The 15,494-nt window shown below is 38.7% G+C and overlaps 1 protein-coding gene across 2 annotated transcripts in view; it reads left to right on the top strand.

Moving 5' to 3' along the window:
* Positions 1 to 15,494, top strand: part of DENND1B (DENN domain containing 1B) — a 315,144-nt gene that overhangs the window by 229,461 nt on the left and 70,189 nt on the right. For both annotated transcript variants that reach the window (XM_075528710.1, XM_075528703.1), the window contains exon 14: positions 847 to 948. In XM_075528710.1, coding sequence (XP_075384825.1) covers positions 847 to 948 — 102 coding nt within the window. The remainder of the gene's footprint in view (positions 1 to 846; positions 949 to 15,494) is intronic.

Below are 15,494 nucleotides of genomic sequence, written 5' to 3'. Positions count from 1 at the left end.
CACCCCTTAGTGTTTTGCCTAAGTGTGTTGGGATCAGATCGGGTTCAATTCCCATGGTGTCTTGGGTGTTGTCCCCTGTAGGGCTATGGGTCAGTGAGGGACATCATGTCTCATAGTGGGGCCTGCCATGTGGTCCTCTCTGTGGACTGGCTGCTCTAATTGGGAACATCGTCCTCATGGCCTGGTGGGCCAGGATGTGGTCCACTCTCTCCTCCTCCCCCTTCATCTTTTCCCATGTGCTCCAATCAGATATGTTCTTCTCCTGGAGCTGACATTACACACACACACACATTTTTTATAAGGACACTTGTCAATAAAACAATATCTTCACTTTAGTAAAATATTCCACTCAGTATGACTAGCAAAAATTATGGACTCTACACAACTCCCTTTAGCCTGTATGTACCTTGCCGTCCATTCTGTATCTCCCACTTCGGCTGACTCTCCTTGGGTCTCCCCCTTATGTACTCCTCAAGTACAGCAGGTGGAGACACTGCCTGAGCCTGTCCCACTGCACAATTGTGGTTACATTTGAGCACATTATGTAGCTCCTCTATCAATACATCTCGCCATCTTTTTTTGCTGACCTTCTGATTTACCAAGGATGAAACCTCTTTCCAGGGAATGGTCTCTCCTGATAATATGTCCAAAAGATGTGAGGCAGAATCTTGCCAGCTTTGGTTTTAAGGAGCATCCTGGCTATACTTTCTCCAATCCAGATTTGTTTGTTCTCCGTCGACAGTAGTGCCTAGAGACACAGTAGTGTTTCATTAACAGGACTGGTGCCCCGACTGACTGACCCTTTAACGATACCTTAAATTTTTAAATTTATCTTTTCCTATTTAGGGTGAGCCTATCACTTTCTGTGAGGAGAGTTTTGTGAAGGCCCGATCAAGTCTGATGAAACATTTCTTGGAAACAGCAGTTAACCTTCAACTTTTTAAGCAGGTAAGAATGGACCTTCCCATTTTTCTGATGTAAGAAAAGACTGCCATTGTTAGATATTTTTATCACTCGAGAAAGCTGTGTCCCAAACTTGAGTAACATCTTTTTTAGATTTTCAGGAAACTTTCTTTCACTTGTAATTTTACAGCCACCTTTGAGCACTCCAGAGAAACAAAATTCTCCTCAAGAATTTCCAAGCTTATCTAACTGAGTAAGGAGAGGATACAGTCAGAGGAAAAAGCAATAATTGAATATAAGGTTTCTTACCAAGAGTTATTATGGTATAGTAATTTGGCATTGTAAGGGACAAATTACCCATATTTTTATAGAACATTTCCAATATAATCCAATGTATAAAAAATAATTCACTGAATGAATATGTAACTAATTTTTAAGTTTTGTAAAATATAGATATAAATTTATGATTCAGAAAAAAAACATAATCACACTCAGATGTTTGGTTGAGGAAAACCAGAAGAGCAGAAACTTGATATCAGAACACAGAGATTTTAGGTACACTGATTCCTGCATCCCACTACAATATGATGAAAAAGTTTCTTAAATTAGGCTTATCTCAATTTCTGTATGTATAACGTAGATTATTTTGCTTTCCTTATTCCATCTGACTTTAATGCATAATCTAGCTATATGAATTCAACTTTAAACGAAGGCCTATGGTATGTTCTCAATTGTGCTCGGGTCCAAGATATAAACATGCATCAATGCCACCGAGTGATAAGTTAAGAAGAAAAAAAATAAGTGTTGCATGTTAGGAGCAAAGACCATATAAATCCAAATTACTTCTAATTTAAGTCAATTAAAAAAATCAATATGATGATGGATTCAGTACTGCCATCTACATTCTGAGGAAAATTTGAAAAATAGTCTGTGTTATAAAATACTCTGTGGATTATAAATAAGTTTTCATATGTGAAGGCCTATCTGAAGAAAAAAAATTAGATTCATTTTATTTTATGCATAGCCCAAGAAACATCTGATGGGTCTCAGGATTAAATATCTCCGGCATTTTCAAGCCGGGGCAGGCTACCTCTCGTGCTTCCTGTCTCCAGAGAGCCCCAGCCATGCTGTTACAGTTGTTGCCAATGGCTATGAAGATGACTTTGACTTAAAGTGACCCCCTGTGACAGTGTAGAGCTGCCCATCAGATCACCATGTTCCCACCCACCTCCCCAACCCCACATATACCTGCTAGGTGGGTTTGAACACCAACAAGTTTTTGGGAAGAAGCTGAGAACATAACCATTGCCCTGCCACAGTTCAGAAAGCACTTAGGATGCCATCCTTGGTCCACAATAGCACCTCTCCTTCGCTGGCAGCCAAGTATCTCTCTCATCTTCATTCTCTCTTATCTATAGATTTCATTATTTCCCAGGATTGTTATATAAATTGTTATGGTAGTGCTTTATAAATATAAAAGTCTAAAACATTATTGTCGCAAGCAAGTCATTCAGTGTCTGCTATGGAGTTGAATATTAGTAACTCTTCTTGTATCTCTATCAAGAGGGGATAGTACTATCTTGTGTTGGTAAAAATGAGTTGTGAAGATCAAGTTCGGGGGGGCTCATATAAAGTAGGACTACTTTCACATACGATTCTGTAACCAGATTTCTAGTGTTGCATAAAGTTAATAAAGCATGTTTTTTGCATACTTTAGGAGTTAGATAGATTTGGGTGAAATGTTTTACTGCTTAGCCATTTTCCCTAGACATCTGTTTCCTTTTCTATATTTTGGAAATACCACACCTACCGCACAAGGTTGTATAAAGTTTATGGGAATCAGTACATGTACTTTCAGCACAGTTCAGTATTATGTAAATGGCTTGGGGGTCCATATCTGACATCCTATGGCTTCCATGAGGCAGGGTTAGGCATTCCTCCATCCTCCATCATTATTCTGACACCAATATTTGCTCCTATAACACTGTACTTTTCTACTGGGTTTGTAATTCTTTGCACAGAACAAGTGGCCACACAGAACTCATGGACAAAACCCGTGATTATAGGGTTTATTAGGGAAGTTAACAGGTTCCCACAAACCAGGATTAGAAAACACTAAGGCTGTAGTCATTGGTCCACAGCAACACCTCTCCTCAGCTAGTGGCCAAGTTTATTTTATCTCCTCACCCTGTTAGCCAGATGGTCCTCTGGCCTTGCCCTCCATGGTCCAAAAAAAAAAAAAAAAGCCAGATCACTGCTCTGTCTTAGTCTCATGATCTAGATGCTGCTCCTCTGTTCTAGCTCATGGTCTCCTTGCTTCAGTCTCTAGTGTCTCTGGCCTTCGACGCCTTCCCTTCAGACAGTGATCTCAAATGGGCTCTCCAAGGGGCTTGTCGTCAGTGGGCCTGGCACTTCTCTCTCTGCTTTTGCTTCAAAGATGACTCATCCTTATTGCTAGTAACTAAAACTGACCAATCCTCTCTGTTAGTGTTACACACTCCCTTACCCTGTTTGCATAGCACCACCCAATCATTGGTAGAATAACAGAGACACTTTCAGAAGAGCCATATTAAGACACTTACTCCACCATGAGTACAATTTAGTGTCTGCTCCATTTTTGGAGCAATTACATTAGAATAAATATAAATCTATGCAGGAGTCTTAAAAGTACAACTTTGTAAAAAAGTTAAATATTAAATAGTTTACTCAGACTATATGGACAACTTGAATACTTTTACATGCACAAATTATGGTAATCTAGAACTTGTTAACAGTTTGTGTCTATTAGGAAAGTGATACTGAAAATAGCTCTGGCAGAATGTGGTTCTTGCTAATATAGTTTCACAAATTTGTAAAAGAGAGTCAGTTATTTATAAATATTAGCAACGAAAGTCACTTCTGAAAGCTAATACTAACCTGGCTCAGAGTATGAAAATGTTTGTAATGTGCAAATGATTACTAATTATGACAGTGAATTTGCATTACTGTATGGATGAAGAACTACTCAAGTCTATTTGCCTTATATACTCGAATATAAGCCAACCCGAGTATAAGCCGAGGTACCTAATTATTACTTGGGAAACCAGAAAAAACTGATTGACTCGAATATAAGTCTAGGGTGGAAAATGCAGAAGCGATTGGTGAGTTTCAATAATCAAAACAAATGAAAATAAAATTACTAAATATTGAGACATCAGTGGGGTAATGTATTTAAATATTTATTTTAAATAAAAACATATATAAAAGGACAATACGTCATTTAACATTAGTATACCAGCACAGTAAGTGGAAAATAGGTTCAACAAAAACAGTAAGGTATCAACAATGATACCTTAAGAGTACTGTTCCCTGAGCTTATCCCTCATCATCATCCGTATCCCAATGCAAGAGCTTCAGCTGGTGTGAGGTCATCATAGACGCTGTCCTCACCGAGATTGTCGTCATCACCATCACTGCTGACATTTTCATACAAAGCCAACGTAGTTTTCACTGCCATCCATAGCATTACTAATACTACATTTCTGGGAGCCATGTCTCACCATGTCTTCTGGAATGTCTTTCCATGCTTCTCGAACCCACTTTGCTATTAACTCTATGTCAGGCTTCATGAGATTTCCTCCTTTTGTTAGTCGGGCTTGACCAGATAGATGACATCCATTCATGCCACATCCTTCGCACATGGTCTTTAAAAGGCTTATTCAAATATATATCCAGAGGCAGCCGTACAGATGTAAGCCCACCTGGAATAACAGCTAAAGTAACTTTACTAGATTTTGCCAATTTTTTTATGTCATCCGATAGGTGGGCTCTGAACATATCCCACACAAGTAAGAATGGCTTTTTCTTTAAGGCTGCTCCTGGTCGTCGGGTTCAAAATTCTTCCAGCCATTTTTCTGTTCTGTCTTCATCCATCTAGTCTTTAATGGGTGCACACACAATAATTTTTGGTGGGAAATTGATCTTTTTAGGCAAGGTCTTTCTTTAAAAAATAGTGACAGGACGCAGTTTAGTTCCATTAGCCAAACATGATAGAATAACTGTAAAGTGGTTTTGTTTTTTTTCATTTTCTGTGGTTTTGAGAAAAAAGTTTTTCCTCCTAAGCTTGCCACAGTTCTGTTGCTTGGAAGATCAAAAGTCATGGCAGTTTCATCCATATTCCCAATATCTGCCAGGTCAAAATTATAATCCTTCTTTGTTTTATAATAAATGACTGGAATGACTTAATTTTTCCTTCAAGGTCTTGTGGCAATTTTTGGGAAATCTTTGTTCTTTGTCTCAAACATAGTAGGCCAAACCTATTCATGAAGCGGGTACACCATCCTGCTGATGCAGCAAATTTTTCAATGCCTGGTGCTTTATATTAGTCATCCTTAGCCATTTGTAGAGCATGTATGCAGATTTCCATGCGTGTTATGCAGTAACCATTTTGACGAAACTCCATAACCCATTTATACAATTCACTCTCTAGAACCCCATAAAAAGACGTTAAACCATGACAAACATTTTTAGCTTTAGAATCTGCTCCAAGTCAGTTTTCATTTTCTGCTACTCCCTCACTTGCTTTTTGTCAACACAGAATTCCCTACTTGCAATACTGTTATTGCTCTCTTCTGCTCTTGACACAACCTTCATTTTGAAACCAGCCTCATATGACTGGCATTTTTGTTTTAGTTCAAGAGTATCCATTTCTAATAGGATTAAAAAACAAGACCTTGAAAAAGAACTTTCAAGGTAACCCCCCCCCACTTTTGATGTGTTAGAGAAGGTGGGGGAGTCAGTGCGGGTGGGGGGATGCAGGATGTGAATTAGCATAGAGACCAGAGGGGAGAGATGAAACGCAGCCACAGACGCATCCTTACCAGTTCAACTGCTGGCGTAAGTGAATCACTACTGGTGCTTCTGCAAATTGGAGCTGTCTACATCATAGGATGGCTCTGATTGGTTAGATGTGAGTAAACAAACATTCAAAGCCCTGCAGTGTCAGTGGGGCTTTGAATGAACAGTGTAGAAATGGCAATCACCAGAGAGATAATGGGCACTTGTCCAGTTACCTCTGGGTGAGGGGCCCAGCGAGATGTTCACCTCGCTGGGGTACCACTGATGCATGTATAAGTTGAACCCCAGTTTTTCGGCACATTTTTTGCTGAAAAACTCAGCTTATACACGAATATATACGGTACTTAGAAATGCATATGCTTTGAATTGAGAAGACTTGGACCCAGGATTGCCTAAAATATTAAGAATTATAAAAATAACGTTCATCTCTGATAACATGATGGGACAAGATCCAGAGGTAACCTGCATACTGAAACAATTAAAAATAATGGATTAAAAAAATCTCATCATGGAAGGGCACAGAAAACAAAGCCTAGTACTTATTTTCCAAAATGTGCAATAGGAAACTCTTTTACTGAACATGCACTAACATAGGGCATCTTAGTGTGGAAGTAAAAGGTTTTCTTCCTTTCAGCCCATTCCTAGGAATCTACAAGAAAATGAATGCATTCACAGCATTGGTGCTACGTGGAGGAAAGGCACCAAGACATAAACACGTGCCAACCTGCATAAGAATTTGATACCTGAAGTAATAATTTCTGATTTGGTATTTCAAAACTCAAACCAAGTTTAACTTCCCTTTATACCGTTAGTTCTGCAAGGTCTTTAAGCAAACACAGATTCTCTCTTGACTCTACCTTCATTTAAGCATCAACAATATTCCCAGTCTAAATTCCAAAAGGAAATATCACTGTTTAAAATCATTAACATACAAAGAAGCAAATCACGCATGAATACTGACAAACACTGATGTGCAAAGACTTAAAATATTGGAATTATCAGAAACAAAGCATAAAATGATTATGTGTATGATGTGAAACAAAAGACAAGCTTTAGAAGTATTCAGGGAACAAATACTTAAGAGAATGTCAGGCCAATTTGAAGATATATGCACTTGTTTTTAGGAAGCATGTGATATGTTAGTCTGGGTTGAACAGAGAAACTAATCCAGGGACCTGAATATGTCCCAACTGCTTTGAGAACATCTCAAGAACACTTTTGCTGCATTGAACACTAATGACAGGAGACCTGATGAGCTGTATTAAGACATCAAGAATATTCAACATAATGAAACCAAAGGTCATTAAAAAGACAGGAAAGAGTGAAAAGATTAAAGTGGATATTTGAGGAGATTCTTAAATTTGTTCTTAATCATAGAGTAGCTAAGAATGGAGGAAATGATGAAGTCAAAGGACTGAACAGGAAATTACAAAGGGCAGCTCAAGAAGACAAAGTGAAATATAATGAAATGTGCAAAGACCTTGAATTGGAAAGCCAAAAAGTAAGAACATGCCCAGAAAACGGAAATAACTGATGAAAAATTCAAGCCCAGGGTTGAATATTGAAAGGTTCTGTGGTCAAATTATTGAATGATACAATATGGATCAAAAGAAAGTAGAAGGAATACTAGGGTCACTGTACCCAAAGAACTGGTTGGCATCCAACCATTTCAAGAGATAGTACATGAGCAAGCACTAATGCTGCTGAAGGAAGAAGTCTAGGGTGCACTGAAAGCAATAGTCAACAACAAAGCCAGGAATTGATAAATACCTAAAAGCTGATGAAGCGCAGGAAGCACTCAATAGTCTATGCTTGGAAATTTGGGATACAGCTACCTGGCCAACTGGAAGAGAGCTATATTTGTACCCATTCCAAGTAAAGGTGACCCAAGAGAATGCACACATTATCAAACAATATCATTAATATCACACGGAGGCAACATTTTACTGAAGACCATCTACCAACAGTTGCAGCAGTACATTGATAGGTAGCTTTCAGAGGTTCAGGCTGGATTCAGAAGAGGAACAAGGGAGATCATTGCTAAAGTCAGGTGGATCTTGGCTGTAAGCAGAGAATGCCAGAAAGGTGTTTTATGTTTTATTGGCTCTGCAAAGGTGTTCGACGATGTGGACCATGACAAACTATGAACAGCCTTGAGAAGAATGGGTATAATAAGCACAATTATGCAGAACCTATACATGGATCAAGAGGCAGGTGTGTGAACAGAACAAGGGACTACTGCATGGATGAAATCAAGAAAGATGTGCATCAGGGTTATTTCCTGTCACCATCCTATTCAATCTGTACAGACTGAGAAAGAGAGACATTGGATTATATGAAGGTGATGTTGCATCACTGTTGACAGAGGCCTATTATAATAAATGATCATCTGAAATATGCAGATGACAAAATTTTGAGTACTAAAAGTCATTTGAAGTATTTGCTGATAAAAATCAAGGATTACAGCCTTCAGTATGGACAACAACACAATGCAAAGATGACCAAAATTCTCACAAATGGGCCAATGAGTAACACCATGAAAAAGCAGAGAAAAGATTGATGCTATCAAGGACTTGTCTTGCTTAGATTGTAGTGGTCATGGAAGCAGCAGTCAAAATCAAATAATGCATTGCTCTGGGTAGCACAAGACCTTTTTTAACATGTTGAAAAGCAAGCATGTTACTTTTAGGACCACAGATTGCCTCACCCAAGCCATAGTATTTTTACTTGCTGTATATGCATGTGAATGTTGGACTTTAAAAAAGGGAGGATGGAAGTAGAATCAATGTTTCAATGATTTTGAATTTTAGTGCTGGTGAAGAATATTAAAAGTGCCATGGTTTGCTAAAAGAATAAACATCTGCCTTGGACAAAGCACAGGCAGAATGCTTCCTAGAGGCAAGGGTGTTCAGTTGTCTTAGTTGGAAATGTTTTCAGGAGAGATCAGTTCCTGGCAAAGGACATCATGCTTGGTAAAATGGAAAGGCAGGGAAAATAGAAGAAGATCGTTCATGAGATAGACTGACACCCTGGATGCAACATGGACTCTAACATGCGAGCCAATGTGAGGATGATGCAGAACCAGCCGAGAGTTAATGCTGTTGAACGTACGGTCGCACTGAGTCATAACTGATTTGACAACACCTAACAACAATTTTTAAGAACCACAGTGATTTATACATTTTATGATTTACAGGGAGCACTGGTGGTGCAGCGGTTACACATTGTGCTGTGAGCCTCACGGTTATCATGTCAAAACCACCACCCACTCTGAGGGATTGGAACTTCATCATTAGGGTTTACTGTAATCTTCATGGGTGCAGATGGCCAGACTGGATTTTTTTTTCTCCCATGATGCTGCTAATGGTTCAGCCATCAGCCTTAGATTAGGCAGCATGGTTAACTACAGTGTGGCACCAGAGCCACTTAATAAAGATATATGATGTGCTCATTCAATAATTAGAGAACATCAAGTACAAATTACAATGAAAGAGCAACTCATACATACCATCTTGGTAAAAAATTATAATGACATCTCAAATTTTGATGAGGGGATGGAGCAAAAGACAAAGTTTTCATTGTTTATGGGAATGTAATTTGTACAACTTATTTGGAAACTAGGAACCATGGCAAAGGTGGTCAAAGATCAGAGGGATATGCTGGCTGGTGTGACCCTTGAAGAGGCACTGCAGGATCCTTAATGTTTTACGATCTTGATTCGTGATAACCTGTTACCTTCCCACACAAACTCCCACAATCGTGTATTGCCTCTGACTCCTGGACGGGCATTGCAACCGCTCATAGCACCCACCACAGCTACAGTGTCTGGGAGGGACAGCAGATGCCAGTAAAGTAAAGGAAGTTGGAGAGTGGGAGCAGGTCTGACCTTTGCCTCATAGGAAGCATCTGTGGACAGACGTGGTGTCAAGTTCTCCTTCACCCTGTGTGGCCAGAGGAGGGCAGGCATGACCCTTACACCATTTCACCAGTGGTGCTCAGAAACAAGAAAAGCTAAGAAATGTATTAGGGAGACATTTATGTGATGGAGGGAAGATGGGGTAGAAAGGGGAGACCAATTACAAATATCTGCATCTAACCTCCTCCCTGGGGGACAACAAAAAAGTAGGTGAAGGGAGACATCGGACAGTGTAAGCTATGACAAGATAGTAATTTATAAATTATCAAGGGTTCATGAGGGAGGGGGAAGTGGAGAGGGAGGGGGAAAGTGAGGAGATGATGCCAGGGGCTTACGTGGAGAGCAAACGTTTGAGAATGATGAGGTAATGAATATACAAATGTGCTTTATACAATTTATGTATGTATGGATTGTGATAAGAATTGTACAAGCCCCCAGTAAAATATTTAAATAAATAAATATGAAGAAGAATACGAAAAAGAGGCAGTTTTCTCTGTGGAGAAAGGAAAGACATACAGGTGCTATTAGACCACCTAAGAAAGGTTAGTATTCTAGTAGTTTGCTTTATCATTGCCGTTTAGATTATTAACTATTAAAGCTAATAATATGTAAAATTTAAGTATTATATGGGGATACTATATATTTTAAATCTATTTCTGGATTAGTTCCTAAGAAGCTGTGTTTTCGGCCTCAGTTTCTGCATCTGTAATATGAATGAGCCTAAAAGACCCCTGACTTTGGGAAATGTTTTGGCGCCAACATTCCTTGATACCCTGAAATAAACATAGCTTAGACTGATGATAGTAGGTTCCATTTGGATGAATTCCTCTAGAGATAGTGGATTTGGAAGGAATCCCAGAAATAACTCCTTAAATCCACAGCCCTTTGACATCACCATCTTTTTGTAGCTAGGAGTTTTACAAAGATTTATTATTTTTATGTCTCTTGACTTTATTTCATATTAGGATAACAAAATAAAAGAAATTATTTTCTTGTGTATATTATTCCTAAGGCCTTTGGAACAAGCATACTTGTTTTTACTTTTCTGCTCATTTTACTACATACTTTTCAGAGTTAAGAACTGTGACTGAATCTAGTGTGACAATGTATGAGCCTAGCCTTTTATCTGGCAATATATTTTGTTGTTGAGAAATGTTTAGAGCAGTAGATTTTAAATATGTTGCAGTAGATACATCTTTTTAAAAATTAATTCTTCCTATCTAGACCCTAATTTTATTGGTAGGAAAATTATATAGAAGACTCAAAGTGCAAAAATATCTCTTTTTGTTTCTCTAAAACTCCTTTCTGCTTTTCATAAAGGAAATATAGTTGTATATGTGTCTTTCTAAAAATCTTTTCCATCAACAACATGCCTGTAATGCCAGAGGAGAACACATGTTTCCACAATCTGAAGCCTTCTGCATTTTAAAAAATGTCCACATGCATTGTACATTGTATATCACAATATAATTATTTTAAGGGAAAATAATATTTTAGATGGTTTGTTAAATGACACTCTTCTGTTCCTTTTTTACCCAGTTTATTATTCAGAGCATTGACTTTGAAATTCAGTAAATCTACGTTTTATCTTGGTTTTGTCACTTTTTCAGGATATCACATTATGTAAGATACTGGGTCTTTACGGCCTTTAAATCTTTGCCCTATTTTCAGCCCCCTCTCTTACCATTTTCTCCAATACTAAATACAATTGCATAGAGCTTAAACTTGTCTTTTATAAATTGAGGTTTTGCACCTGCTGTACCTTCCACAAATCTTAATATTCTCCTTCTCCTTCTGTAGCTTGTCTACATGTCAGCCCCTGCACCAGGCCTTTTCCAATCATCTCGTTTCTCTGTTCCTTTACTGGCTTGTTCCATACTCAATTCTAGAATTTATCCAGTGTTATTCTAATTTATATATCCTTTTTAATATCTACCTTCACCTATTATAGCTTTCCCAAATTATCTCCACTCCTCAAGTCTGTACCCCTTTCACTAAGCCAATATTACTTCATGCATGTTTTATTCTACTTTAACGGTGGTTTATTGAACATTTGTTTTATATTGAGTACTACTTGAAGCACTTGAGATTTCAGAGCTATATAACCTATGAAGAAATAGTGTTTAGGGCCATGTCTGATCCATGGAGTTGGATTGGAGAATTCAACATCTGTCTAAGGATGATTCTTATGAGGCAGACAGGAGTCAGCCATACTTCCACTCGGCAACTTCTTTTACCTTATTCTGATACCCACCATCCCACCCATGCCACTCTACTCTGCTGGGTTCAATAATGTCTGGCTTCACATATAATTCATAGTTTTTAACCAACCTCAGTACCACTTTCTTGAGCATAAACCCAGAGACCTTGCAAGGGCAGGTGCTGAGTGGTTTCTCCTGCTCTCTGCTCCTCTCACCCTCTTGGCCCACTATCTCACGGCTCCATCTTGAGGATCCTGGGAGGCTATGGCCATTCGTGGGCTTCCTTTGTGTCTAGAATGTCTTAGGCTGTGTGTTGATGGGATCAGGTTTCAGTCATCAAAGAACAAAAGATCATATCATCGTGAATGAAAGTGAGTATGGAATGGGGACTAAAAACCTATTTGTAGGCAACTGGACATCCCCTTACAGAAGGGTCATGGGGTGGAGATTAACCAGTCAGGGTGCAGGGTGGCAACAATGAAACACACAACTTTCCTCTAGTTCTTAAATGCTTCCCTCCCCTACTATCATGATCCCAATTCTACCTTACAAATCCGGCTAGACAAGAGGATGTACACTGGTACAGATAAAAGCTGTAAACACAGGGAATCCAGGACAGATGAACCCCTTAGGACCAGTGGTAAATAAGCGTGGCAATACTGGGAGGGTAGAGAAAGGTGGGATAAAATGGGGGAGCCGATCACAAGGATCTACATATAACCCCCTCCCTGGAGAACAGACAACAGAAAAGTGGGTAAAGGGAGACATCGGGCAGTGTAAGATATGACAAAATAATAATTTATAAATTATCAAGGGTTGGTCAGGTGGGGACGGGGAGGGAGGGGGAAAATGAGCTGATGCTAAGGGATCATGTGGAAAGAAAATGTTTTGAGAATGATGATGGCAACAAATGTACGTGACACAATGTGTGTATGTATGGATTGTGATGAGTTGTACGAGGCCCCAAGTACAATGATTTAAAAAAAAAAAAAAAAGGCTGGACAGAGGTTGCAAATGTGGACCAAGCTTTGCTCCCCCTTTCAGACCAAGTGCTGCTTCAGCACTGTCTGCAGGCAGTTGTGGAAATCCCTAACCTGGCTGCCACACCAAACTCCTGGGATGATGAAAAGGGAGAGTCCAGGCAGAAGTAGAAAGCGATCTCAGTCATTACTGAGGAGGGCACAAACCAGGCAGGGTCTGTCTGCCCATCTGGGAATCACTGCATCCTGCCTATCTCCACAATCGGCAATTTACAATGTCTCAGAAATAGCAAGTGGGTCCTCCTTTTTCTCCTGGATTAAAACATTATTATTACTCTACTATCATGTCAAAATGTTTTTAGTATATTGGGAAGTATTTCTTTAATATTTTATGCATAGAAAGGTACATGATATATTCTATATTAAGACCTTAGGTAGGAACTATACCTAACTTCTGATTTATGTTCAAATTCAATTTAAAGATAGATACAGAATTGAATTCATTCATAATCTGGGGGCTGCCTTTAATTATATTATTCCTTTCAACCTTCCTATTAGTAACTGATGACTGAACTATGTTCTTACAAGCCATGATCCATTCTGAAGATTTTGAGAACATTAAAAACAAACAAAGAGCAAATCTTCTTTTTCTCTTATATTTAGGATAAAGTCAAAACCCCTAGTCTGATTCACAAAATCCCCCTTGTAGTCTTTGCTTCTTTAATCTTCTCTGTGATTCTTCTCCAGACACCTATGTCCTGCCATTCTGAATCACTTGATCTTAGTTAGCTGAAAATGGCTTCATCTCTTTCCTCTTTTGAGCTTGGATTATAATAGATGCATAGTCAACAGTGAGTGAATGAATAGAAGTAATATTTCTAGTTTTGAATTAATAAAATAACACTAATTGAACACTAGTTGTATTCTAGGTCCTTTAATCTAATTTATACTTCACAGTATCTAAATAGGTTATGTACCTTATAACTGTTTGCTGGTTTTAAGTACAAATTGCGGAGATAAATTCATTTGCTTAAGGTTTAGACTATGGTTTTTTATGGTAGAGTCTAGAAGTGGATCTAGGGAGCCATTAATATCTTGTCCTTCCAGGAATAAATTCTTTCTTTAGATGTATGTACACTTTTTCCCTGCTCATTTACTTTCCTTTGAATATCATTTCTCCATATTCTGTTACCCAACTCAAGCATTCTTTAAGACGCAATTTAGATGTCTCTTTTCTGAGTTCTTGACCTGCTGATCATCTATAAATTCTTCTTTTTGAATTTTGGGTTCTACTATACATGATTTGTTTACCTGATCAACTCATCCTTGAGGTTAGGGATCATGTTTTTATTTTCTGTCATAATATCTATACCAAACATCTATGCCATCAACTTTTTACTGACTTACAGTGACCCTATCGGACAAGATAGAACTGCGCAATGACTTTCCAAGACTGTAACTGTTTATGGGAGTAAGAAGCCTTGTAATTGTCCCAATATATATATTCAACAGCTAATATTTAATATAGAATTAATATACTATATGATATAACATAACATTTTATATAAAATATTAATGGCTTAATATATTTACATAAGTAAAGATATAAACTTACAATTAATTTTAGTAGATGAAAGGCTTATTATGTTAAATATGATGGAAATAATTTAGGGTTAATACCATTGTAATAATCAGGTTTTAGTGGCTTTTTAATTACTGATGTATGTGATTTTAAATCTGGGGTCTCGTGATGGTGTTATGTGCAGAATTTGACATTCTGAGAGATGCTGAGTACGCTGTGTACAACACATTGTGTCTTTCTTGCCATGGCTCGCATACGCTGTGTACAACACATTGTGTCTTTCTTGCCATGGCTCGCATACGCTGTGTACAACACATTGTGTCTTTATTGCCATGGCTCGCATACGCTGTGTACAACACATTGTGTCTTTGTTGCCATGGCTCGCATACGCTGTGTACAACACATTGTGTCTTTCTTGCCATGGCTCGCATACGCTGTGTACAACACATTGTGTCTTTATTGCCATGGCTCGCATACGCTGTGTACAACACATTGTGTCTTTGTTGCCATGGCTCGCATACGCTGTGTACAACAACATTGTGTCTTTATTGCCATGGCTCGCATACGCTGTGTACAACACATTGTGTCTTTCTTGCCATGGCTCGCATACGCTGTGTACAACACATTGTGTCTTTATTGCCATGGCTCGCATACGCTGTGTACAACACATTGTGTCTTTGTTGCCATGGCTCGCATACGCTGTGTACAACACATTGTGTCTTTCTTGCCATGGCTCGCATACGCTGTGTACAACACATTGTGTCTTTATTGCCATGGCTCGCATACGCTGTGTACAACACATTGTGTCTTTGTTGCCATGGCTCGCATACGCTGTGTACAACACATTGTGTCTTTATTGCCATGGCTCGCATGCGCTGTGTACAACACATTGTGTCTTTATTGCAATGGCTCGCATACGCTGTGTACAACACATTGTGTCTTTATTGCCATGGCTCGCATACGCTGTGTACAACACATTGTGTCTTTGTTGCCATGGCTCGCATACGCTGTGTACAACACATTGTGTCTTTGTTGCAATGGCTCGCATACGCTGTGTACAACACATTGTGTCTTTA

The sequence above is a fragment of the Tenrec ecaudatus genome, chromosome 1, assembly GCF_050624435.1.
Source record: "Tenrec ecaudatus isolate mTenEca1 chromosome 1, mTenEca1.hap1, whole genome shotgun sequence".
NCBI classification, from domain to species: Eukaryota; Metazoa; Chordata; class Mammalia; order Afrosoricida; family Tenrecidae; genus Tenrec; species Tenrec ecaudatus.
This window is presented reverse-complemented; position numbering and strand designations above follow the sequence as displayed.